Source organism: Tachypleus tridentatus, chromosome 6 (genome assembly GCF_004210375.1).
Source record: "Tachypleus tridentatus isolate NWPU-2018 chromosome 6, ASM421037v1, whole genome shotgun sequence".
NCBI classification, from domain to species: Eukaryota; Metazoa; Arthropoda; class Merostomata; order Xiphosura; family Limulidae; genus Tachypleus; species Tachypleus tridentatus.
The window spans coordinates 160,305,007-160,332,991 of NC_134830.1; the positions used below are offsets into that span (position 1 = coordinate 160,305,007).

General features: G+C 34.1%; 1 protein-coding gene across 1 annotated transcript; it reads left to right on the plus strand.

Annotated features, from left to right (window-relative positions):
• Positions 1–19,033: 19,033 nt before the first annotated feature.
• Positions 19,034–27,983, plus strand: LOC143254290 (uncharacterized). Its single transcript, XM_076509222.1, has 5 exons — positions 19,034–19,356; positions 22,650–22,845; positions 24,020–24,168; positions 27,014–27,241; positions 27,702–27,983. Exons 2-5 carry the CDS (start codon positions 22,708–22,710, stop codon positions 27,820–27,822), a joined length of 636 nt encoding a protein of 211 aa, XP_076365337.1. The 5' UTR covers positions 19,034–19,356; positions 22,650–22,707; the 3' UTR covers positions 27,823–27,983.
• The last annotated feature ends 2 nt before the right edge of the window (positions 27,984–27,985 follow it).

Consider the following 27,985-nt stretch of genomic DNA (forward strand, 5'->3'; position numbering starts at 1 on the left):
CAATCTGTTACTCATTTTTAAAACCGGGTCAAGGTATTTTTCATTTTAAAACCGAACCAATGTTTTTTTTTAAACTTTAAAACCAAGTCAGTTTATTATTGACTTTAAAACTAAATTATTTTATTTCAATAGTTTATTAGAGCTGGAATTATAAGTACTCTGTGGGAGGAGGACGTACAAACCTATCTGTGACAACATTTTGAAAGACGTCACGTTTTTTTGTCGATACCATAAACATGATTCTGTCAAGTGTTTACACCGATGCTTACACCTTTCATAGCCGATAATTTAAGTACAGCAGAAAGATGGTTATTTATAAAACTTCCTACAGATTCGTGAAGTTCGACGAAAACAGAATTCTGATGCATTATGGGAAGGGTCAGTGGTTAGTTCGTGAAGGTTCGTGGTTCGTTGCCACATCATCACGCTTCGCACCCTGGGACCATGAGTCGTTTTCGGAAGAAAACTATATTGGTGGAAAATGTTGAATGTTCGTTGTGGCCATAATTTTATTCGTCCGACTTCTGTATTACCGCGAAACTCGCGGCTTGAACAGTGCACGAACTGAAAAAGACGTTCGTATATTATAACTTGTACTTCTCTAAAGAATACGAAGTGAAGTCTGTTGAAAAGAAATAACAATAAATCCATGGAAACATAGAATAATTTTTATCTGACAAACTTAAGAAGGTTGTAGTTTTTATTATTCATTTCGGGCTACCGTTGAATGATCTTCGTGCCGTCATGGTGTCTGTATTAAATAATAGACAGCCAATCGATGCGATAGAGCAGTTTGATCTATAATAGTAGTAATAATAACAATAACGTGACACGTGGCTAACTCCCAAGGCCAAACAGTGAAGGGTGGGAAATGATTCCTTATTTCTCCAAGTACTAATAGAAGATGGTTCAGTATTACTAATGATTAATGAAATACTAAAGTTACTTTCTGTAATAATGGCGCAATTTCCGCCCGTTCCCAAACAAGTAGTGTAGCATAGTGTATCATAAAATTGAAAAGATAATTAAAATCAGCGTTTCATATATACAGTCTTAAAAGCCTTATCGAAGCCGCCAGCGACTTCCACTTTAAAAATATAGTCCATTTATAGAACGTTTTGACGCCGTATTAGGGAGTTGTTTGCAAGGCATAACTAATAATATACATTCTTTTTCCCTTTCATGCCCCCCATCCCCAGTAACACAGCGGTATATCTGCGGACTTATAAAGCTAAAAACCAGGTTTCGATACCCGTGGTGGCTAGCCCTTAGTGTAGTTTTGTGCTTAATTACAAACAACCTTTCGTGTCAACGTGCTCTAACTTTTATTAATTTCGTAGTAATGTTACCACCTGGCCATGCCGGGCCGTTAAGGCACTCGACTCGTAATCTGAGGGTCGCAGGTTCGAATCCCCGTCACACCAAACATGCTCGCCAATCCCATTGTTCGTAGGTAAAAGAGTAACCCAAGAGTTGGCGGTAGTTGGTGATGACTAGCTGCCTTACCTCTGGTCTTACACTGCTAAATTAGGGATGGCCACCGCAGATAGCCCTCGTGTAGCTTTGCGCGAAATTCAAAACAAATCAAACACCCTCCATCTAGTAGAAAAAAAGAAGACTTTCTTTAGATGCTTAAAAATGACCTCTTTTAAGTGACTGGTAGTGTTGTATGATTTTTTATCTAATAGCACTAAATCTTGTTTAATATTTTCCACTTGTTCTAATATCTAATATAAGTGCACTACTTATTACGTCGTAATGATACATTGCTGAGTGGGCATTATTGGTGTGATTATACCAAGAACTTAGTTGACAATTTTGATAGAGGAATTCACAATTCGTACTAGGAGGTGTCGTGAGTGGTTTCGTTATAATTATTTTTGTAACCTTGTAACTGTTTAGTTATAAAAAAAATTTGGTTTAAAAAGCACACCCCATGATGTTCAATTTCTCAAATTTTACGATACAGTGAAGGAAGGGTATCAGAGATACTCTTTTCTTACAACCAGTTAAGTTCGGTGCAGGTTATTTCGGACAAGTGATAGGCCTTTTTGTACTATCGGAACGTTTTAAGCAATGTCTATTTTCTTTAGTACTGTATACGGAACTAAGCAAATAGAATAATACTTGGAGTGAAATTAGATTAAACATGCGTGAAGTTTTAAAGATTTGTTCAACGTATAACAAAAGAGAACCTTTAGGAAGAAGGATCTTTTAGTTTTCTCTGACTCGATTTAGTTACCTCATTGGAAATAAATTCGTATTCAGGAAAGATAAAAGTAAAAAAATATATGTGCGAAATTATTAGTTTTGTTTAGCTGCTATCGATATACGTATCATAATTATGTACTATGATTGTTTTATTCAAGTGTAGAAAACAGTTACGATAAGACCTGTATATTAACCTGTAACTCTCACACACACACACACACACACACACACACACACACACACACACACACACACACACACACACACACACACACACACGTGCGCAAAGGTGTGTGTAAATGACATATATTTAATACCACTGGGGCCTGGCATGGCCTAGCGCGTTAAGGCGTGCGCTTCGTAATCTGAGGGTCGCGGGTTCGCGCCCGAGTCGCGACAAACATGCTCGCCCTCCCAGCCGTGGGGGCGTTATAATGTGACGGTCAATCCCACTTTTCGTTGGTAAAGAGTAGCCAAGAGTTGGCGGTGGGTGGTGATGACTAGCTGCCTTCCCTCTAGTCTTACACTACTAAATTAGGGACGGCTAGCACAGATAGCCCTCGAGTAGCTTTGTGCGAAATTCAAAAACCAAAACCAACAACAATACCACTGTAAAATATTACATTGCTGTGTACACGTTATTGGTGTGATAATCCGAGATTTAGTTGGTAGTTTTGAGATTCAAGTTCTAAGCCAGTGCCATAAGGAGAACCTTTAAAGTCGAGTAAGCTGTATTGAAAAAAGGAATTTGGAGCCTCGCCACGTCTTTACGTTGGGTCACGCTCCCCCTGACGACCCTGCATCTTGACAACAGATGTGAAGCGTATTTTCCATTATAAAAGGCTCAGTCATAAGGCTGTCGCGTTCAAATCTTACAATTTCTCCCTGCAGCTCTCTATGATCCATCAAATATAGCAGGACGACTTTTTCTTAATTACCATTTCAGTAATCCAATTGCACATAAATCCATAGACTACATGAGCACTCTATCTTCGTATGGAAGAACACGAATATTCGTTTCATTCTCCAGTTGATTGAGGTAAGCGATGGTTCAACTGATATTGTGTGAAGGTAACTTGTAGACACGTGACGTGTATCGCTTCTCCAAACGGAGATTTTATTTTAATTATGTTATCTGCAGTTACTGGAGGTAAGTGAATGATTACAGCCACTGACCTTTGTGTTCATTGATTTTCACCTGACACAAGACGCCATACTTTGCTTACTAGTCTAGGATACGACTTGTTGCAAGTCTCTTTCTGGATGGCCCTGATGTGACAAGTAGGACCATAGTGTTTCGCCCTCCGTTGCCATTGAATATAAGTGATCTGTATCCCCGTGTTGGGAATTCTAAATGCCTGATATGAGATCTGATCACATCTTTATGACCCGATGGTATAAATACTTTGAGTTGGAAAGTGCTGTTATACGCCCTTCCCAAAATGGATCATTTTTTGACAGCATTATACTACCTACGAAACTCCAGTTAACATTAAAATGTAGTTCTGATCCATTCCGTTCCACTGCGAGTTTGTTATTGGCTGTGGTTGTCACGCAACTTGCTGATTGGTTTTATTCAAACTAATTATCCTTTAACATGTGAAGACTGGTAGCCTAGAAGGAAGGAAACCAGACCTGCCGCTGGTTTATTCTGAAGAGACGATGAATATGTAAGATCCAGGATAATCTGAGTTTGCATCTCAGCTAAATGTGTTTGAAGCCATAGTCTGCTCGAAGGTGAGTTTACTGTTTTCAGTATAAACTTCAGTGAATGATTCTCTCCATATTTATCTAACTTTATAAGCACAAATAAAGAAAAATGTACAAAGATTACGTTTGGAAGATTGCCAGACAAAGCAAAAGACGAAACGTTCAAAAGTACCAACTTTACTATGATGGTACCCTGCCTTTTGCTGATATGTTTCTAACTCTCTATTATGATAATACTTATTTGATGGTTCCAGGCTTTATCCTGTACGTTTATGTAACTGAAAATCCTGGCAGTCGAAAAACAGTTTCTCTTATCACACAGAATACTTGGATAAAAATTCAAAAATCGATTTTGAACTTTTTTATTATTATTCAAGGATCTACGTTTGTTTTTTTATAGTTTTTTTATTCATTTAGAAACTACCGAGAGAATTCAGTTGGGCAGTGATGAATGACATATTCTTTGAAGAAAAGGTAGATGCATCTTGGAGAAAACCTGTATATCAAACATAATATTATAGAAAAACAATACATTATCAAAACGTTTAACCACAGAGGGAAGAGAGATGATAGAGAATGGGAAAAGAAGTCTCCATCTTAACGAATACAATAATAGAGAAAAACTAAAACATTGTCTCGTGAGATCATAAAGTTATAAATCCACCATTAGCTTTCACTCCAAATTAATTCCCTTCTTCACATTTATATTTTTTACGACGCTAAAATCAGGGCTTCTATTTCCCTCAGTGAACTCAGCCCAGTGTGGCTTTGCTGCAAGAAAAACACGCACATTTAGAACTGGTTAAATGTAACCAAGGATTTACTACAAATCTATAATTAAATGAATAGTTTGTTTTTCAAAGCCACTATACAAAGATAAGTCCATGATAGATAAGTCCATGATTAAATTACAACACGTACTTCCAACCGGTTAAAGGAAGAAACTTAGAGCTACGTCTAGTTTGTAATATAACTGAATTCTTGGAAGAAACTTAGAGCTACGTCTAGTTTGTAATATAACTAAATTCTTGGAAGAAACTTAGAGCTACGTCTAGTTTGTAATATAACTAAATTCTTGGAAGAAACTTAGAGCTACGTCTAGTTTGTAATATAACTAAATTCTTAGAAGAAACTTAGAGCTAAGTCTAGTTTGTAATATAACTAAATTCTTGGAAGAAACTTAGAGCTACGTCTAGTTTGTAATATAACTAAATTCTTGGAAGAAACTTAGAGCTACGTCTAGTTTGTAATATAACTAAATTCTTGGAAGAAACTTAGAGCTACGTCTAGTTTGTAATATAACTAAATTCTTGGAAGAAACTTAGAGCTATGTCTAGTTTGTAATATAACTAAATTCTTGGAAGAAACTTAGAGCTACGTCTAGTTTGTAATATAACTAAATTCTTGGAAGAAACTTAGAGCTACGTCTAGTTTGTAATATAACTGAATTCTTGGAAGAAACTTAGAGCTATGTCTAGTTTGTAATATAACTAAATTCTTGGAAGAAACTTAGAGCTATGTCTAGTTTGTAATATAACTAAATTCTTGGAAGAAACTTAGAGCTACGTCTAGTTTGTAATATAACTGAATTCTTGGAAGAAACTTAGAGCTATGTCTAGTTTGTAATATAACTAAATTCTTGGAAGAAACTTAGAGCTATGTCTAGTTTGTAATATAACTAAATTCTTGGAAGAAACTTAGAGCTATGTCTAGTTTGTAATATAACTAAATTCTTGGAAGAAACTTAGAGCTATGTCTAGTTTGTAATATAACTAAATTCTTGGAAGAAACTTAGAGCTACGTCTAGTTTGTAATATAACTAAATTCTTGGAAGAAACTTAGAGCTATGTCTAGTTTGTAATATAACTAAATTCTTGGAAGAAACTTAGAGCTATGTCTAGTTTGTAATATAACTAAATTCTTGGAAGAAACTTAGAGCTACGTCTAGTTTGTAATATAACTAAATTCTTGGAAGAAACTTAGAGCTATGTCTAGTTTGTAATATAACTAAATTCTTGGAAGAAACTTAGAGCTATGTCTAGTTTGTAATATAACTAAATTCTTGGAAGAAACTTAGAGCTATGTCTAGTTTGTAATATAACTAAATTCTTGGAAGAAACTTAGAGCTATGTCTAGTTTGTAATATAACTAAATTCTTGGAAGAAACTTAGAGCTACGTCTAGTTTGTAATATAACTAAATTCTTGGAAGAAACTTAGAGCTACGTCTAGTTTGTAATATAACTAAATTCTTGGAAGAAACTTAGAGCTACGTCTAGTTTGTAATATAACTGAATTCTTGGAAGAAACTTAGAGCTACGTCTAGTTTGTAATATAACTAAATTCTTGGAAGAAACTTAGAGCTACGTCTAGTTTGTAATATAACTAAATTCTTGGAAGAAACTTAGAGCTACGTCTAGTTTGTAATATAACTAAATTCTTGGAAGAAACTTAGAGCTACGTCTAGTTTGTAATATAACTAAATTCTTGGAAGAAACTTAGAGCTACGTCTAGTTTGTAATATAACTAAATTCTTGGAAGAAACTTAGAGCTACGTCTAGTTTGTAATATAACTAAATTCTTGGAAGAAACTTAGAGCTACGTCTAGTTTGTAATATAACTAAATTCTTGGAAGAAACTTAGAGCTACGTCTAGTTTGTAATATAACTAAATTCTTGGAAGAAACTTAGAGCTACGTCTAGTTTGTAATATAACTAAATTCTTGGAAGAAACTTAGAGCTACGTCTAGTTTGTAATATAACTAAATTCTTGGAAGAAACTTAGAGCTACGTCTAGTTTGTAATATAACTAAATTCTTGGAAGAAACTTAGAGCTACGTCTAGTTTGTAATATAACTAAATTCTTGGAAGAAACTTAGAGCTACGTCTAGTTTGTAATATAACTGAATTCTTGGAAGAAACTTAGAGCTACGTCTAGTTTGTAATATAACTAAATTCTTGGAAGAAACTTAGAGCTATTTCTAGTTTGTAATATAACTAAATTCTTGGAAGAAACTTAGAGCTACGTCTAGTTTGTAATATAACTAAATTCTTGGAAGAAACTTAGAGCTACGTCTAGTTTGTAATATAACTAAATTCTTGGAAGAAACTTAGAGCTACGTCTAGTTTGTAATATAACTAAATTCTTGGCTGTAAAAAGTTTCAGAAGGACGATGTTATACAAGTTAGTTGTATCATTAAAACTACGAATGAGAAATATATTAAACTCAAAATTATGATACATAGAACGTTTTATATATAATGGGAAAATATTACTACAACCTCGTGGCTTCAAACTATTTTAGAAGTCCAATAATTTATAAAACTTTAAACCATTTTTAAAAATTCAATTTATGAAGTTTTGGACCACTTAAATAAACCAATAACTTACGATGGAATAAATAAAAATTTGCAACAATTAGAAAAATGAGTAAAGGAATATATGATTAAGTAAACGAAAGATTAAGAAATGTTTCATCGTGTTTTCTTTTGAAGAAAAATTATGTTATTTATGTGTTACGAAAATACACAGATCTGGCACAATAAGAAATATTTGGAAAAGGAAACAAAGTAATTCCTTTGGATAAAATATCCTCCGGAAATTTTAGGACGACCAGTAAGTAGTAAGTTAAATGTAGAAAAGTTTGGAACAGCTAAGGGCCATTTGAAATGTTCCATAAAATTATTGTAATAAACAGAACCAAATTACAGTTTAATGATTGTGGATATAGTGTCGATCACAATGTGTAAACCATTACGTTAATTCTCTTGTGTCTAGATTCAGTAAAATGTTTGCCATTAAAATAGTAATAGAGTAAAACCTGTCCAAGCCGGAAATATTAAAATTTTGCAGCATTATCTTAAGATTTCTCTTATAAAAGTCCCTCTATATGGCGGAACCTGCGTAACGTGGACGGAAAACTATCTTTCACCTTCTTCGTCTATCAACTAGTAGGATTAAAACCTGAGTAAGGTGGAAAAACTGTTTTTGATTAAGTATTAATTTTTTATTTAATTAATATTTTTTTTAATATTAATAAATACTCGGACATTTTGTTACAGTAAGTATTGGCTAAATATATTCTGTTCTTTGCAGGCCCAGCATGGCCAAGCGTGTTAAGGCGTGCGACTCTGCGACTCGTAATCTGAGGAGCGCGGGTTCGCATCCCCTTCGCGCCAAACATGCTCGCCCTTTCAGCCGTGGGGGCGTTATAATATTACGGTCAATCCCACTATTCGTTGGTAAAAGAGTAGCCCAAGAGTTGGCGGTGGGTGGTGATGACTAGCTGCCTTCCCTCTAGTCTTACACTGCTAAACTAGGGACGGCTAGCGCAGATAGTCCTCGAGTAGCTTTGTGCGAAATTAAAAAAAAAACAAAAAACAAACAAACTGTTCTGCCGTCATTGTTTTTGCAGTTAAATTAGATTCATGATTTGTAGAAATATATTTCTCTTTTAAGTGTAAAATTCTACTCTTTAAATAATTCTCACGAAAACAATAAATTCCTATTTTCCCTAATTTTAAAATTTAGGGACAATTTACCATGGGTAATGGATAAAAGTGAAAATCTGCGCTGTTTCAAAAATTTAAGGAAGAATCAACTTCCTGTGTTATGGAAAGCGAATAACAAAGCGTGGATGACAAGTGCCATATTTGAGGAATTTTTGAACAAATTAAACAAAAGAATGGAACACGAAAATAGGAATATTCTACTTTTCCTAGATAATGCAACTTGTCACCCAAATTTTCAACTTTCAAATGTTCGTTTAGTTTTTCTACCTCCATGCACAACATCGGTTCTACAGCCACTAAATAATGGTATTATACAGTGTATAAAATTGAAATACAGAAAATTGATGCTTCAGCATATTATTGGACGACTGCAAGAGAGCATCTGAAATGACCATGAAAATTGACGTGTTAGATGCAATTGCATTATTAAGTCATTCAATCAAATGCGTAAAAGATGAATGTGTAATAAAGTGCTTTCAAAACTGTGGCTTTATTCTTGATAATGGTGGAGATTGTGGAGAAGTTGTTTGTTATGACGATTCTAGTGAAGTCCAAACACTAAGAAGATTGATGCAGATGATTCTGTGAACGTTGACAAGCATGTTTTAACAGAAACTGTTGAAATTGATTTAAAATCTATAATAGAATCGCAAGATGGTAACAGTGTGAGAGATTCAGAAGATGAACAAAATGAAAAAGATAGTAAGGAAATAGAAATTCCTATTTCATCACAAGTGTTAAGTTATATCAAATTGTATGCAAAAATGAAGGTGGAAAATGAACTTCATGAAAAGGTCGTAGAATTGGCGTTCTCTTTTAACCGCATGAGAAAGCCCATTAAAAAAAACGGAATAGTTGAAATGGACACTTCAAATAAATTTGACTAAGATTTTGTGTACCTATGCATATTTTGAATGTCTATTTTTATAGACATTATTATAGACAATATAATAACTTTATTCACAAATGTCTTACTTCCTTTGAGTCAAGCAAGTATAACGTTCCGCTCAAAATTATATATAATTTAAGGAAATGCATGTTCACTATGTCTAAGCCAGAAAACCTGCTTTAGCTGGAAATTCTACTAGGTCCCGTGAGATTCCGCCTTAGACAGGTTTTACCGTATACTTTTGATAGTTTGTTAAATATATTTACCTAAGATAATGTTAATTATTTAAAAGCATCATAGAAGGGATGTTTTTGGTTTGGGATAGACGTTAAAAACTGGGAAAGTTTTCAAGAACGTTTTAGAAAACGTAAAAAATATATACAGTAAAACTGTATTGAGATGAGTAACAGAATGTTACCTTTTCTGGATAATCAAGTTAAGGTTGAATAAAATGTAAACTGACTGATTAGTGATGTTTATTAGAAACCTACAAACTTATATAGATATTTAAGTGTTTTTGTACATCACCCAGAACAACCTAAGTTAAATATACCAGTATGTAGATCGAAGAATTTATGTGTTAGTTTTACAAGAGGAAATTAGAGAAGTGAAACTCAAATAACTGAAATGTTTTTTGTAAAGTGTCGTTAGCTGTACAAAGGAATTGACAAAAGTTAAACTTATTGCTAAACAAAACAAAAGTGAAGAACAAATGAAACTGACACTGATCTTGTGTCCACGTGATAGTATATTTAAAGAATCGAGGTAGGTGGCAGATGAAAATAGAAAGAAATGATTCGAGAATTTTACAGAAAATCTATCAAAAAACATCTGAAAAACGTATGTAAATTACAAACTATAAAGAAACACGAATAAAACGAGAGGTGTTTCACTACGTGACAAAATAAATTTTGTTGTGCCATGAAGGATGTACAGAAAATAAACGTATCCTAGATTCTTCCAGGGTGATTTTATTTTATAAAATGTCTATCTTTGAGTATGTTTCAAAATATGTTATTTGTTTTAGTTTGCATAGTATTTATAGAACTATATGTAAGTAAAACAGGGAATTTAAAAATTATAATTTATAAATATGAGAAACTCGCATTAAATCCCAATACCAGCCAGCACTCAAATAGTTGTCTTAAGAAATTAATTCAATAATTTAAAAACTTTTTTTTTGTGTGTGTAAGGTTCATTCGATTTGGTCATATAATGACGTAATTGAAGTATGAAAAATGTTTTGTTATAAATACAAAGCGTTTTTTAATAAAAAAGTTAATTCTTTTAAAATATTTTTTTAAATTTTGATAATAATTAATAATTGTAAACATTTTCTGATGATAAATTACAGAGGGCACTTAATAAGGTAGTTGTATAAAATGTCAATTAGAAAATAATAATAACGTTTTTATAGTTTATTGTAAATTGTAAGGTTATTGCAAATTTAAATTAGAATTATCCAGGACTTGTATTGTTATTTGTCACAAAGTTCATAGAAATTGCTGAGATGTTGCGTATTTTTAATTATCTTAAGATAATAATTCGTGAAAATATTGTTAGTTTCTTATGTTGAATATATTTAAATTGTATAATTGTTCATGTTTTTAAACTATAATGTTTCTAAGCTGAAGAAAAGTGAAGCCTACGAAATTGTTTCTTTATAGTGTTCTACAAAGCACATGGAAGAAAGATAACTCCATGATTAAATTAAAAACAACTTTCCAAATAATTTTACAAGTTTAAAAGGAGAAGAAAGCGAATTATTGCGTAGAAAAATCTGGAAATTACTGTGCGAGATGTACATATATCTTGGGGTTTATATGTATCGTTAAGTGTCTATAGAATTTCAGCTTATTCATTCATAACACGATTTAAAAAATAAAAATTTGGTCGTTTGAAACGAAGTGTCAACCATTCAATGCGTATACATATTTTACCAACTTTTTCTAAGACCGCACATAGAAAATAATCTGGTTTCGTATTGGTTTCAAAGACATGCTGATCTATATTATGTTAATAAGGTTTTATTTCGAGTTCTGGCGGGTTGTGACATACTCCTACGAACCAGGTCCTAGATGTATCGCGATTTTTCTGTACTTATCCGTACGGAAAAATAACAATATTTTTAGATTAAATTTTAGAACAGTATTAGTTTCCATGAGTGTAGCTTACTCTTAGCTAATGAAATTTAACGACGACCATTTTGTTTTTGTACTGATCACCTAGCAGCTAAATTAGAAACTAATTCTTTTATGTTAAATGTTTTTTAAATTAAATTTAACGACAAATATTTTGTTTTGTACTGATCACCTAGCAGCTAAATTAGAAACTAATTCTTTTATGTTAAATGTTTTTAAATTAAATTTAACGACAAATATTTTGTTTTTGTACTGATCACCTAGCAGCTAAATTAGAAACTAATTCTTTTATGTTAAATGTTTTTTAAATTAAATTTAACGACAAATATTTTGTTTTTGTACTGATCACCTAGCAGCTAAATTAGAAACTAATTCATTTATGTTAAATGTTTTTTAAATTAAATTTAACGACAAATATTTTGTTTTTGTACTGATCACTTAGCAGCTAAATTAGAAACTAATTCTTTTATGTTAAATGTTTTTTAAATTAAATTTAACGACAAATATTTTGTTTTTGTACTGATCACCTTGCAGCTAAATTAGAAACTAATTCTTTTATGTTAAATGTTTTTTAAATTAAATTTAACGACAAATATTTTGTTTTTGTACTGATCACCTAGCAGCTAAATTAGAAACTAATTCTTTTATGTTAAATGTTTTTTAAATTAAATTTAACGACAAATATTTTGTTTTTGTACTGATCACCTAGCAGCTAAATTAGAAACTAATTCTTTTATGTTAAATGTTTTTAAATTAAATTTAACGACAAATATTTTGTTTTTTGTACTGATCACCTTGCAGCTAAATTAGAAACTAATTCTTTTATGTTAAATGTTTTTTAAATTAAATTTAACGACAAATATTTTGTTTTTGTACTGATCACCTAGCAGCTAAATTAGAAACTAATTCTTTTATGTTAAATGTTTTTTAAATTAAATTTAACGACAAATATTTTGTTTTTGTACTGATCACTTAGCAGCTAAATTAGAAACTAATTCTTTTATGTTAAATGTTTTTAAATTAAATTTAACGACAAATATTTTGTTTTTGTACTGATCACCTTGCAGCTAAATTAGAAACTAATTCTTTTATGTTAAATGTTTTTAAATTAAATTTAACGACAAATATTTTGTTTTTGTACTGATCACCTTGCAGCTAAATTAGAAACTAATTCTTTTATGTTAAATGTTTTTTTTAAATTAAATTTAACGACGACTATTTTGTTCTTGTACTGATCACCTTGCAGCTAAATTAGAAACTAATTCTTTTATGTTAAATGTTTTTTAAATTAAATTTAACGACAAATATTTTGTTTTTGTACTGATCACCTAGCAGCTAAATTAGAAACTAATTCTTTTATGTTAAATGTTTTTTAAATTAAATTTAACGACAAATATTTTGTTTTTGTACTGATCACCTAGCAGCTAAATTAGAAACTAATTCTTTTATGTTAAATGTTTTTTAAATTAAATTTAGCGACAAATATTTTGTTTTTTGTACTGATCACCTAGCAGCTAAATTAGAAACTAATTCTTTTATGTTAAATGTTTTTTAAATTAAATTTAACGACAAATATTTTGTTTTTTGTACTGATCACCTAGCAGCTATGAGGTGATTACCGTAGAGGATGCTTGTGGAAAACATTTCAACTACCCGCAAATGTTATGTTCATATTTCTTTTTTTTATTCATGATTCAACATAGCTTTATCTTAATTATGAAAATAGCTATTAGGCATGAGCATAGATTGTAAAGGATCCGCTGTCGAACCCAGGATTTGGAGATTAAAAGGAGAAAACTGCCAAAGAATCAGTTAAATTTTGACATTAGATAAACTAGCTGGGGTACGCCTCCCCTGGATGGAAGTTTATGTAAATTCATGATTGATGAAAGGTTATCTTAAATCATAAATAAAGGAAGCAACTTTTCATGCCTTAAAAAAACACAACCAAAACGTCCATAAGAACAGCAAAACACGAAATGTGAAACCGTACATTTGCATGTATCTCCTCATGAACCCAACAAACCTTAATGCCAAATTTGGTCCATCAACAGGGCGAAGTTGTGGTAAAATCCGCAAAATGCGAAATTGAAAATTTGTGTGCTCCCCAATGGACCTGATGAACCTCCATACCAATTTTGATTATCTATTCACACCCTGCGAAGTATTTACGTGGATATACAACAGACAGTGCTACTATATTTATATAGATAGCGCCAATGCATTAGATCCGCGTGTGATATATTCATGACGTCATATCTGCACCCTGATAATGGAGAAAAATAAAGTTATTTGTGACGGGAAACAGGGAAATTGTGACCCCTATTGCAAATCTACATGCACACAGATAAAAAGTTCGCGAAGTTGGGAGTTGCACATCGCGTAATAAAAAGATTATTCCAATATCATATAAGCAAGAGTTCCATTATAGTGTGATGCAAAGAAGGTACTATTTACATTTTGTTAACTATTATACCACACGTTTTATTGATATTATGAATAAAAAATAATGTCGAAACCCTTATAACCTGAGTGCTTTCGAAGGGTGGGCCTTTCTTCTTCAGGGACAATCTACGTGTTTTTAGCACATCATGAATAGAAAATAATGTATTTATTACATAATAACTTTTAGTGACCCCACCCTCATTTTTCTAAGTCATTTTTGTACAGATCGTTTTTCTAGATGTGAAGGGAATCCTTCCTCTTTGTAAGATCTAGGAATAATAATGTAACTTGTTCGATCGTTTAGCGTAAATATTTGAGTTGTTTTAGTAGAGATATTGAGAAATCCTGTTCACTTAAACGATAATGAATTAATTTATTTCTTTAGTAACGTTTGCTACACTCAATATTCACTGATAGGTCTAACTTCACGAGCAACATTTACACAGAAATTGCGAAATTCACACCCTGCGAGGTATTTACGTGGACATACAATAGACAGTACTACTATATTTATTTTCGATAGCGCAGGTGAAAGAGGGCCTAACTTACAAATAAACTTGCTTATACTATTTCGACCAAATAATAAACATGATAAGTGACAGAGGAATAAATAGATGAAGTATTTCTCACTAACCGAATAACCCATTAACTTGATCATTAAGCCATTTTTATATCGCTGTTATTTTTAAATACTGTACAAAACTTAAATTCAACAGAGGCCATAACGTTTATGAAATTTCTAGATATGGTGTCATCATGACGTCAATGAAAACTCCCTCTGGCTATCAAATTGAAATATTAAAAAATAACACAAAAATCTTTAGAATGGAATCAATAAAACTTCTCCCCATATTTTATATACACTTTGCGCAGTATAAGATTCAGACAACTTAGATATTTTTTAACATGGTAGCTTAAGTGAATAATGGTATGAAAGTAACATTAGTTTTTTTCGTATCTTTTTACGTATATTAAACATGACTGACTCAGAATCTTCTGATTCACAAGTTGAAAATCCATTTGTTCTAAAGCATTATAATTAAGTGAATGTAAAAAAAAAATGTGCGTGGAACCCAAGTAACGTGAAAGGTAAACGTGGTTACAACGTTAATCATTCAGTTTCAAGCTGTTTAGTCAGAAATTATTATTATTTTCTCTCTGCAATATGAATTCTGGAAACTTTCGGAGCTGTTTTTCTCAGCTAACAAAAACGTTAGCAATTATTTCTTTCGTGTTTAAATTCCAACACTGAAGATGCTTGCCCTTAAAGCTGTGTGAGCATTTTAATGTGACGGTCCATCCCACTACACGTTGGCAAAGGGATATCCCAAGGTATCCCTCGAGTAAATTTATACAAAACTCAACAAGGAAACACTAATTGCTTATTCCTATGATTGATAATTTACACGCCTAATTTTCTTTAAATACGAATCTGGTATTTTAGCAGCTGCTAATAGGTTGCTTACAGAGAATTTTGCTTCATAGTGGCTCACGGTAAATCTGAAAGCTTACTGACGCTAAATCGTAGGTTTTAATGCCTGTGATGGCACAACACAAGGTAGCTTTTGTATTGTGGTAACAACAGAAAAGCAAACATAGTCTTTCGACTAGAAAAACTCGTCGATAATACGTTTTGTGTTTGTTTTTGTATTAACCTTTCGGACCATACTTATTTTTGTCTGTTCTTGTAATAAACCTTCGGACAGTTACATTCAGACTATGAAAGTCATCAGCCGTTGACTATTAAAAGGTCGAAACGTTGTTGTCTGCTTTATTAGTAAAAGTGTTAATACCCACACCAGCCGTCTTGAGATATACGCTTACTATAAGGTTTATAAAGGTAGTTAAGTTTTTCGCCACCAAACGCCAAGGCGGTGATAGAATTGTAATTTAAGCAGTTAATAATTTAATTTTGTAATCTTCCAAACTTCACTCGAGTCAAATAAAATAATCGCGACCAACAAGCGTCTATACAATGAAAGTTCTGTTATTGGTTATTAGATTTCAGTGTAAATTAATTAATAAATTATCAGTTTTATTACAGCAGTATTTATCTAAGCAATAAATCAGCGCCTTCATTACGTTCTTTTTAAGGAAGGGTAATGAAAAAGGCTTAATACAGGTAATAAAAATACTCTATACAACAGGGTTTTTAATCATTTCACTCTTAATTCAGTCCATTTCAGTCGTATTTCGAGTCAGTGGCCGCTATTTGTATACTGAACTGAACTGTACATCGGTTAGTGTAACTATATTTACACTTGACGTCAGGTGGCAGCTCTGTCGTTGGTCCCTAAATTATCTTTGTTTGTTTTGGAATTTCGCACAAAGCTACTCGAGGGCTATCTGTGCTAGCCGTCCCTAATTTAGCAGTGTAAGACTAGAGGGAAGGCAGCTAGTCATCACCACCCACCGCCAACTCTTGGGCTAATCTTTTACCAACGAATAGTGGGATTGACCGTAACATTATACGCCCCCACGGCTGGGAGGGTGAGCATGTTTAGCGCGACGCGGGCGCGAACCCGCGACTCTCGGACTACGAGTCGCACGCCTTACGCACTTGGCCATGCCAGGCCGCTCTAAATTGTGATAGTGTTTAGTGACAAGTAATATATGAGTGATGGTTGAGTGCGTGGTAATAATTTTAATATTTCAGTTTTGGTTATCACAGTTTTTGCGGTAGTTTATGTGACTTCAGTGATGTGTATTTTAATTTAGTTATGTGTTCTTTTTTTTTAGTTTTTGTTGTAACTGTGAAAAGAAAATAGTTGCATAACTTGCACAATTTCTTGTACGTAGAGTTGCTGTTTTCAAATTAAAAGAAGTTACAAATTTCGGTGTAAGCTTATTCGACTAGAAAGAATAGCATAGACGTTATGCAAGTGTTAATATTGAAATAACGCAAAGCTCGAATCTCTGTCGGTGTTTGGGTAAGAAAAGTTCATACCCTGGAGGGTCAGGTTCTCTATGACCTCTTCCTCCTCCCCGTACTTATGTTCTTGCCGGACTGGTATTTGTAATTGCAGAACTGAATATTATTTTGATCCTTTTCAGGGCAATGTCCATGTATTGGGGTTCGTATATAGTGATTATTTTATTCTATCAGCAGAATGTCAAGTTTGTTGGTGGCATTTTTTTTATTCTTTAATACATATATATATGTGTGTATATATATTTTTATTATTATTTTATTATTATTATTATTTAATATACATATTTTTTATTTATTTTTATATTTAAAATATAAATTAACTGGGGAGAGATATTTAGGCCTAGCTTCATCATGTATGAGGTACCTATCTAGTTCGCATTGTAATTCGTTTTTCATCCAGTTCTTATTAAAGTACATTATTGTAATATATAGGAGTCTATCTGGTATGGTTGGTGTGTTTGAGTATTTGTGAATGAATTGAGATGATATAGTTCTTAGAACTCTGTATGCAGTTGTGAGGAGTGTGTTTTGGATTGTTTGTAGTTTGGTTTTAATTATTTTATTGCTTACAGTTATCCGTGCTGGAGCTGCATAATCTATTACAGGTCTAATATATGTTTTGTAGATTTTTAGAATGTTGTCTGTAGATGCTCCACTGTTTTTACCAGTTAGACTCCTAGCATAGTTAGTTCTTCGCCAGACTTTATTTTTAATTTCGTTCACATGATTGATCCAAGTTAACGCAAAGCTGTTAAACACTGCAGTTTGTTTTGAATTTCGCGCAAAACTAAACGAGGGCTATCTGCGCTAGTAGAGCTCAATGCACGTGGCGCATAAAGAACAGACTTAATGTGCTACTTTTCCCAATAGGGGCCCGAAACCGCCTGGAGGGGTCAATTTACGTTGCAATTTGTTCTGTCGTGACGTCAGCAAAACTTGGGCATGTCATGAATTATGCACTCTGTAGGCTAAAACGTACCATGACATAGAACTTGAAAAGCAAAAATATTTGTTACCCTTAATTTTGGTTTTATTTACTGTACAAACAGAACAGTTTTGTAAATATTACAAACAAGTGACTTCAAATACGTAATAGACTAATTATGAGGAAATCTTCAGCCTGTTGTGATTTTTATGACGTGTGATAATAGTTGAAAAACTTTATTGCGTGGTTTAATTTAACACCAGTTGCATTCATACTGATCTAAACAATAATTTAAAAAGTTTGTTGTTATCTAACATTTAAAATAATAGTTTGCTCTATTGTTTTTTACCTAAGTTTCTGTGTTATCGTTTTTGGTTGTTTTGTTTTAAACTTCTTGTGATCCAGTTTTTAGTTTATCAAGTTTGTTGCGTTCACTGTGATTGTTTGTTTGTTTTTAATTTCGCACAAAGCTACTCGAGGGCTATCTGTGCTACCCGTCCCTAATTTAGCAGTGTAAGACTAGAGGGAAGGCAGCTAGTCATCACCACCCACCGTCAACTCTTGGGCTACTCTTTTACCAACGAATAGTGGGATTGACCGTCACATTATAACGCCCCCATGGCCGATAGAGCGAGCATGTTTGGCGCGACGGGGATGCGAACCCGCGACCCTCAGATTACAAGTTGCACGCTTGGCCATGCCGGATCACCGTTCACTGTGATGTAGATCAACCAGGTTGTAGTTTATGTTTTAGTTTGACACCTTTGTTAAAAGCCGGTGTGGTCTGTGTTTTAGTTTGACATTTTTGTTAGAAGCCGGTGTGATCTACCGTTTGGTTTGGTTTGTTACAACCTGGTATGATGCGAGTAAAAACAAGTGTTGGCGAACCTACCTTAGTTTCAAGATAAATCTTTGTTCAAAATATAAGGCGGATATGTATAATTTTGCGCAACAAATTCTAAACCAAAACAATAAAATTATTAAATTATTTATTTGGGCTAACGTTAAGTAATTGCTTACCAAGTTACAAGGTTTCGTGATGATGATAAACCCCCTTGAAGTAAAAAATATATCTCGGGACGACTGGTATAGGTATTAACACTGTTATTAATAAAGCAGAGAATAACCTGAAGATGACCTAAGAAGGCCGAAACGTTGTTCTCTGCTTTATTAGTAAAAGTGTTAATACCCATACCAGTCGTCCTGAGATACATAGTTACCAGAGTTGTCATATTAACGTTTTTTTTCTCTCTCCTTTCTTGCTAGATGGTGTGGTTAGTGACGCAAGCTCTGTTTACTGCATGGGGCATGTACCTTTGCACTGTCTTCTTTTGCAAATGTTTGGTCATACTGCGTTCACTCGCCAAATTACCCACTGTCCTCCTGTCACGAGTGGACTCCACGGGCTACGACAACAAAGGCGTTCTTTCTCTCGGTAAGCTGCCCAAACAGAGTGGGTCATCCTCGAACGGAGAACTGACCAACAATTGCCCGAAGTCTACTGGCTTTACCCCGAAAATTCGCATCACAGATGAAAACGAACAGACCTTCAGTTACATAAGTGATACGTCCCAGCACAACAGCACAGATGTTCGTAAGTATGAACCTTTCATTCCGTTGTAGTTCGTAACGAAAAGTTGGACCTATCATTAAAAGTCACGGCGTGTCTGTGAAGTTATTTGGTACCAATTACCAAATTTATCCTAGCTTTTATCTTTAAACAACTATTTCCGATAAACACTCAAATTTTGGAAACTCATTGACTTTAGGCAGATTTCTAATAATAGTGAAACGTCTCGGTCTATTTTTATAGTCAGCTTTCAGTAATCTCGTGTAATGTGTCTTCGGGCCACGTTAGCAAATTTAGATTTGCCAGGCTTGTCAAAATAAATTACGGACCTCTAGAGTAAATATTCAAATATTTAAACTATGCACGTGTGAATAAAGTTTTTGTTGTGTGTTTATTTTTTATTTTCAGCCTCGTTTAATTCTATGTTACATTGTATTACGTGAATCTGTTCGTTATTGACCAGTTGTATTTTCAACGATTAAAACTGAATATTTCCCTTGCATGTGTCAAGCTAAACTAACAAGTGTACCAGTCAAATAAGTAGTTACATATCTTATATTTCATCTCCTTGTGCCATCCTCAGGTCGATGGTCATGTCGTCTCTCATTATTCCTCGGGACACCACTAGGTGTTATAAAGTGTGCCAGAACAGTTTTAAGCTATTTATTTGTTCGGTGAATCAGCAGTCTAATTTGAAACGTGTTCAATTCCCAGACTTCTTACATTTATCAGGTTAATAATGAGTAATAGCTATGAAACCCTTGCTGGGTTTGTTTCTAAATGTTCACATCTTGCTTGTCTGTACGCAGAAGGTACTTCCTTCCGAAAATTCTAAATAATTAAAGGTGTTCCGATTGGCTCTGTGTGTAACAATGATACCTCTGTTGTTTCGTCAATATGCGTTAGTACAAAACGACTTATTTCTGTCTCTTGACAGTTGTAATATACAAAATCAAGGTGGTTAGGATCACGGGTTCGAATCCCCGTCACATCAAACATGTTCACCCTTTCAGCCATGGGGAGTTACAATGTTTCGGTCAATCCGTTGGTAGAAGAGTTGGCGATGGGCAGCGATGACTAGCTGCTTTCCATTTGAGTCTTACACTGCTAAATTGGAGACGGCCAGCGAAGATAGCCCTCATGTAGCTTTGTGCGAAATTAAAAAACAAACTATTTTATCTGACAGCTTAGAAGAAGCTATTAGAGTGTAAAGGTGTGCGTTTTGTAACTTTATCATCAGAAAACGCTTTATGCTGAACAATTAGAGTTTTTCAGAATAAAACATTTCACATTTTCGCGTTTCATATTAAGTTTACTAGTAATCCTATTTGCGAAAACATACTACTGTGAGAATACTTGAGTTTCGTTTGAACTTCAGAACCTCATCAGAATTAATTATCAGAAAACTTTATTTCAGATTCCTCAAAATTTCAAGTGTGACATCTTTTATATAGATTATTTACCATTTTATTGTAACCACTACTCTCTACATCGATGGCCCTGAAAGAATTACTCTCTTAAAATTCAACGATATAGCATTAAATAAATCGATATTTCGATGAAGAAGTTTTGTGATTATATAAAGTACCTTTGTTAAACAACCATTTCAAACAAACCCTTCTAACAGAATTGTCGCCCCCCCCCCAGTGGCACAGAGGTACATCTGCGGACTTACAACAGAGAAAAACCCGGGTTTAGATACCCGTGGTGGGAAAAGTTGTATACATGACCAGTTCTGGAGCTTTATTCTTAACTTTAAACAAATGGGATTTTATTATCCAATTCCAAATTTTCGACTAACTATCCCCCCCCAAAAAAAAAAAAACGCGCTTTAGGTTGTTTAAACAATGTGTGTATCCACATACTAAAGTTACTTGAATTTGTTTCGAAGCGTTTCCATCCGTTTATTTTACATTGTCACATAAGACTGGGCTTTTAAAAGAATGAAGAAAGGGAATTTGTTCATCAGTCGTACATGTAGCAAGGACGTGTTCCTATGTTACAAAGAAGCGTTCACTTCGTCAAATGTTCCATCTTTGGCTATTGATTCTTTTTCGTTTGTTTGCTATATCTCTTTTTCTTTTGTCATTTATTTGTTTTCCTTCAGTTTGACTTTGTACCAGCAAGATGCTTATGCAGGCTTTTGTATTATGCGTATGTTAAAATTTAAATCATTTGGGTTGGACGTTTTATTAAACGAATCCTTCACCCTTGATGTTCCATTGGCCTGGGTAACATGTCTGATGACATTATTTATGTTTATATGTTGTCTTGTGGTTTGTGGTGTGATTAGTGTATTTGTTTTTAATTTCGCGCAAAGATACACAAGGGTTATCTGCGCTAACCGTTCCTAATTTAGGGGTGTAAGGCTAGAGAGGGAAGGCAGCTAGTCATCACCACCCACCGCCGACTCTTTGGCTACTCATTTACAAACGAATAATAAATTAACCGTCACATCATAACGCTCCCACGGCTGAAAGGGCGAGCATGTTTGGTTGGACAGGGATTCGAACCCGCAGCCCTCAGATTACGAGTCGAATGCTTTAACCATATTCGTGGATAATAAGTTACAAAATGTCATTGTTATATTGTAATGTGATTGGTACTGATTCCACCCCACCCACCCACCCACAAACACATGACAGATCCAAAGTAACTCGTTCATCTAACTCTCAAACTACAGACTTGTTTTTATCTCGCCCATTATCAGTGAGGTTTACGTGTTATGTCGTTCATAATGAGCAATTAATAGGATTCATTCCAATATTTTATTTACGTTTTGAGACTCTATCGTCAATAAAGCTACGAGCCCTACAAACAAGTTGTTCCATTATCGGTTTAGGAAAAAGTATCTTCTTAAAGAGACAATTTGTCCGGGTTTCTAGACTTAAGCCTAATATTATTGTATTTTAACCGCAAAGTATTCCGGTCTTAAGTACACAAATTACGAGCAGTACAGTAGACTACAATAAAACTTGATGTGAACAGGACGTTTCTTACACATGTGATGAAGTCGAACCGGTTTGTGTGACAAAGTATATTATATTGTATATGTTCTCTCAGAAAAACGGTGAGATTGTTTTCCTCATATGAACGAAAGATTGAGCCGTAGTCATCAATGGACATTGATATATTGAGAGCAGGATAACAGTATTCCAAGTTAAACAATTTACGTACATATTATATTATATATAATAACACATACATTATTTCCGGATCTTATCAATTCACATCAGCTGTCCTCGACTCTCAGTATATCATAAATTCATTTACATCAACTGTAAAATTAGATTGTTTGTCTAAATGTTTGTCTCTAGCGGTTAACGATGCTCCAGTCGACAAACATCCCGCCCCTGCTGTAACATATCGTCTTTGATGTGTAAGCACACGGGAGAGTGTGACTCCCCTCGAGTTTGCCCTTCGAGCCCTAAATTGAGAAAGAGTTCTTCAAGTCACATTCCGGGCAGTCCGATCACATCACGTGATACGATAAGTCAATGTCAGCCATTAATGGTAAGTGTCGTTTAGAAATAATATTTTATATTTTTCCACAAGCCGCTTTAGAATTAATCGTACGCCAACTATTGGTGATAAGTACACGTAAAACATTGTACCGTCGAGCACCATTTTGTATGTTGAAATTATAGTTTGTAAAATATAATACCCTTACGTTTAAATAGTGTTTCAAAACATCTTGTACTTTCGTAAAGAAAAAAAAGCAATATTTGTTAACTATTAAGAGGGCGCTGTATATTTATTAATTTCAATGAATACATAAATAGCGCCATATTAAAAGTTACCTTTATTTAACACGGGGCAGACTTTTTAAGGACATGGAAAGATGAGCAAACGATTTGAGAGGAGTCAAATTTTCGAACAGAAAAATACTTAATATTTAGGTAATATAACTATTTATTTCAAAAATATTTAAATATCCCATACTTAACTCTGTAAACAAAACACAGACACATACAAAATAGTGACTAGAGTGAACTTAACAATCTCTCAATTTTATGTATATCTGGCGCCCTCTATTAATAAAATTGTAATATCTGTACAAAGATAATTGTAATTAATTACATATTACAGTGATGATTACTTCGGTATATCTTCTCACGAAGACTGGGAACTCCAAAATCGAAGCAACAATGTAACTAGTAAATGGTTGTTGTTGTTGTTTAACAGATGTGTTGTGTGTTGATTATAACAAAGTTAGTGATAAGTACTAGTGATTTGTTATAACGCTAAAATAGTATATACAGTTTTTAAAATTGTAAATCATAGAAAATTCTACACCGTTTATTGTTTACTATGAAATTACTTCATATATCGTAGCAATACTCTTGTCATATGTACTTTTTGACAGATGAAAAACCACACCTATTAATTTTTTCAGTTGTCAAAATATTGGTTGAGGTCTAAATCGCACCTTTTGTCTTGGTGTCCAGCAAGGACCGAACTTCTCAAACGATGTTTAAAACACGGTTTTGTCAAACCCTAATCTAACAATTTTTCAAACATGGCACGCTAAAATGCTTTCCATTTTGGTAGGAAAAACAAACAAACAAACGGGGTTCCTTCCCCAAACTTGTAAATTAATGATTGAGAACGCAAGTGTGGTCAAAATGGTTTCCGTTAATTTTGGAATATTTAACAAATCAGTTCCGATATTTTATTCCAAATGTAGGATTGTCGAATAAAGGAATTTAAAAAAGGTTGTCACAGACAGACAGACCTGGAGGAATTAGGGCCCATTTTACCAAAGACGCAACAAATGGCCGCTTCATCGACAACTTCAGCAAATAAAGGGAACGAGGCCCGGTATATTTCAGCACGGTAAGGCTCTTTAGACGTCTTTAGCAAGGAAATATTTATTGTAAACTGGACCTAATAAGTCTGTAATGTATGAAAATCGCACTAGTTACTAAGCCATCTCACATGAATTTATTTGCATAGTTACTTGATTTAACTGCGTCCTCTGGTGATTTAGCGAATTTACGATGCCAAAAGCATGGGTTCCCCTTGCGATGTACACAGCGCACAGGTAGCCTGTTGTATAGCTCTGTGCTAAAATGACCGGTACTTCTCTGCCATACACAGGAGGTCCAGTAAATACTGTAGTTAACAAGAAGCCATCTGACGTCTTCCTTTATATCTATATCTAAAAGAAATCGAGAACTTTGATTCATTTACAACAGTTTTAATGGGCACGGCTCGGATTCCCAAAACGATGTTTTGATTTAGTAAGAAAACTCAAAGCAACTACAACTTGGCGTAAACAAAATCGACTCGATAATCAACACGGGATGGCTTAAGAAATTTCTGGGCATGCAACATTGACAATGGAACCACTTGTAGAGAGCCTAGAAGAAGTAAAAAACAAGTGGTGTCTCTTCTAACAAATCTTAGAATAAATTACGTAAATTATGAGCTACCATAACAAACAAGGAAAATATTAAAACACAATAAAGTGATGGAATTATTATTTTCATTTACTATACGTGTTAGAGAACTTCTGAAGTTTCAGTGACAATAAAACCTGTTAGTTATGTCAATCTTTTATTTATATATTCTCTCCAGGCCAGCGAAATTAAAACTGTGATGTTTACAATGTAAGGTAAAGTCGCATTTAAAATATTTCACATATTATCATCTTTGTATTGACCACGGAAGTGAGAGAAACGCCCTCTGTGAATGAGCTCATACGAGTCGTTTGTTCTCTCAACATCGGGGTCGCTTTACTTCTAAATTTCGTTCAGCCACGATTTTTTTTTTTTTTTTTGTTTCTTCTTCAGTTTGTTGGAAATAATTGTTTCGAAGGTGACAGCCACGAGCGATCGTGTCATTAACGTCACAACAAAGAAAACTCTTTAAGCTGTTTGGCTTTGGTCCAAGATGGGATCAGAGTTTGATGGTGATTTGGAACGAAAATAAAGTACAGCGCGCGAGGACCTCGTGAAAGAAACGAGGCCCTTAGTTGTACAAAAACAAAGGAGACTGACGAGAGAAGTGAATGTAGAGATAAAAATAGTGTAGGGAGAACATTCAATCACTTCACAAGTGAGTTATGGCCCGGCATGTTAAGGCGTGCGACTCGTAATCTGAGGGTTGTGGGTTCGCATCCCGTCGCGTCAAACATACTCGTCCTTTCAGCTGTGGGGGCGTTATAATGTGACAGTCAATCCCACTATTCGTTGGTAGAAGAGTAGCCCAAGAGTTGGCGGTGGGTGGTGATGACTAGCTGCCTTCCCTCTAGTATTACACTACTAAATTAGGGACGGCTAGGTCAGATAGCCCTCGAGTAGTTTTGCGCGAAATAAAAAAAAACCCAAGTGAGTTAACATTTAAGTTAATAAATACGATGTGTTTGTTGGTTTTGTACAGCAGCTACATGTCGTAACTGTCTACTCAGTTTAAAATACAGATAAAAATGTTACATCAAATCCCACCACCCTTTTTATATATAATTAAACTTCCATCCATATAACTAACTAATGAGTTGATGATTTAACTACACAATGCGTTTAAATAAGTTACGGGGACAGTAACAGTATTCGACATTGTAAGACTTTAAACTCGTTGGCTCAATCGATTTTGCTGATATAATTACTCCCGGAAACCCATGTATTTTTTATTAGATACGTATTAACTACCTAAAACTTTGGGAGAATGCTGGTCACTAGTGATTACATGAAGACAGCTGTGAGATTGTTTAAGATGAGTTAGAATCGTACTTGAATTATACGACAGATGGAGTGACCGATGAGACGAAATCGAAGTGTAAAGTTTTTAAACATGAACGCAACCCTCAAATACAAACGTGAAATAAAGGAAAATGTGTTACATTTGTTATAAACGTTCTTGTCACTAAATCCTGAACCTCGTATCCAATGTTTTAAAGGGCTTAAAACTACAGAAATTACAAGAGTCTTTAACTTACTACGAAAATGTATCAGCTGATATTTTGTGTCTCTAAGCACGTCTCATGAATGCCACAATCACTGGCCCGCACAACATTTACTAAACAAATCAACACACCACATTCGCCCCCCTCCCCTACCATGAACGAGGCTTGTCCTCAGACTTTATTTCAGAGTTATAGTTCGGTTTGTATCAATAAAAATCAGTACCAACTGCGTTTAATGATTAACCTCTTTGTGATAGATAATAATTCTTAAAAACAAAATACCAAAACATTTCTGTTACATATACTCACACATCTTAAAAGGACTAAAGACGTATTATGTAGATTATAAAACGAAATAAACTAATCTTCTGTGAAGTGTTTCCAAGTTTCAATAGGATATTTTATTTTAAGTTTTGTGTTTAGTCGTGAGTTTTTAAGAGTAACACAATGGTACATTTTGTGTATATATATAAATATTAGCATAAACTACCTGTCTTAGACGGTGGAACTGAAGGCTCAACATGATTCAGAGAGGCTCCAGTATACTGATTAAGTTTATCTATTACTCTCGGTTATGTCTTTGGCTACCCCTAGAGGGAGTTGTACACGAAAACAAAAATCCATTAGGACAGGAAGCCTGCTATCTCCAACACTCTAATAGGGGTGTTGTGGATAAACAAACACATGGTTAATGTTTTAAAGGTCACATGTTTCATGGCATGGTCATTTTAGGTGTGTGCTTGTCCTCACTTAAAGATTGTTTTTCAACACAAGATTTAGTGACCACTTGAATCAGGATGACTTCCAATTCGATGCCCACAAGTTGAAACCCAACAGAAGAAGTAGTATAGACAAACTGTTAAGAAAGATGGTTTTGGCTGCAGTTCTAGGCTTAGTCGTTTGTGTTCTTCAAGTTTACCAGCTAGTTGGACCTCATGGCCTCTCCTCAAAACATCAAAACGCTGCTACCGTTCTCTGGTTTTGTTATCAAACTGTATACAGGTAAGCAAAAATGTAGTGGTTAGGTTAAACAGTTGTAAAAATAGATGCCAGTTGCTTCATTTATGTAACAACTTTTCTGAAAGTGGGGCCTCAACAGTGAAGGCAATGTGATGATGTTTCCAAATTTAAAACCACATGCAACAGTTCTTATTTTAACTTGAGAAATGGTAAAATTTATGTGATTTGTTGCACTAATTCAATTTAAGCTGCATACATAAGTGTACTCTACAAATACGCCTGGACAAAAGTCAGTTACTACACTGAGGACTGCAAATATTTCAAAATTGGTTCCTCCAACATCAAGACTTCCGACTGTTCCATTTACTGTACTTTTATGCTAAAAATTGTATTGTGAAAGTTGTGGGGCTTGTTTCAAGTTAGTTTTATAATTAATAGCATGTATTAGAGTGCTTTTCAAAATCATCTAACATTTTACTTAATGTGACATCTAATTTTTTAGGATTATAGAATTTCTGATGGGCTGTGTCTTGGCCACCATTACCAAAGAGTCGCTGCGACCTCACTGTTGTCATCTGTACTCACACACAGACTGCAAGTGGAGTAATTCTGTCTTCTCATAGAGGATTTGGATAACTTTGAAGGTAACAGTCCCTCCACACTCAGTGTGTGGTTATTTCAGTGAAAGAAGCTTTCAGAATGACCAATTATTTTAGTTTTTTTCCTCCTATTACTACAGTAAAAAGGCAGCAACATTGTTAACCATCTTGAGACATGTTTTACTTT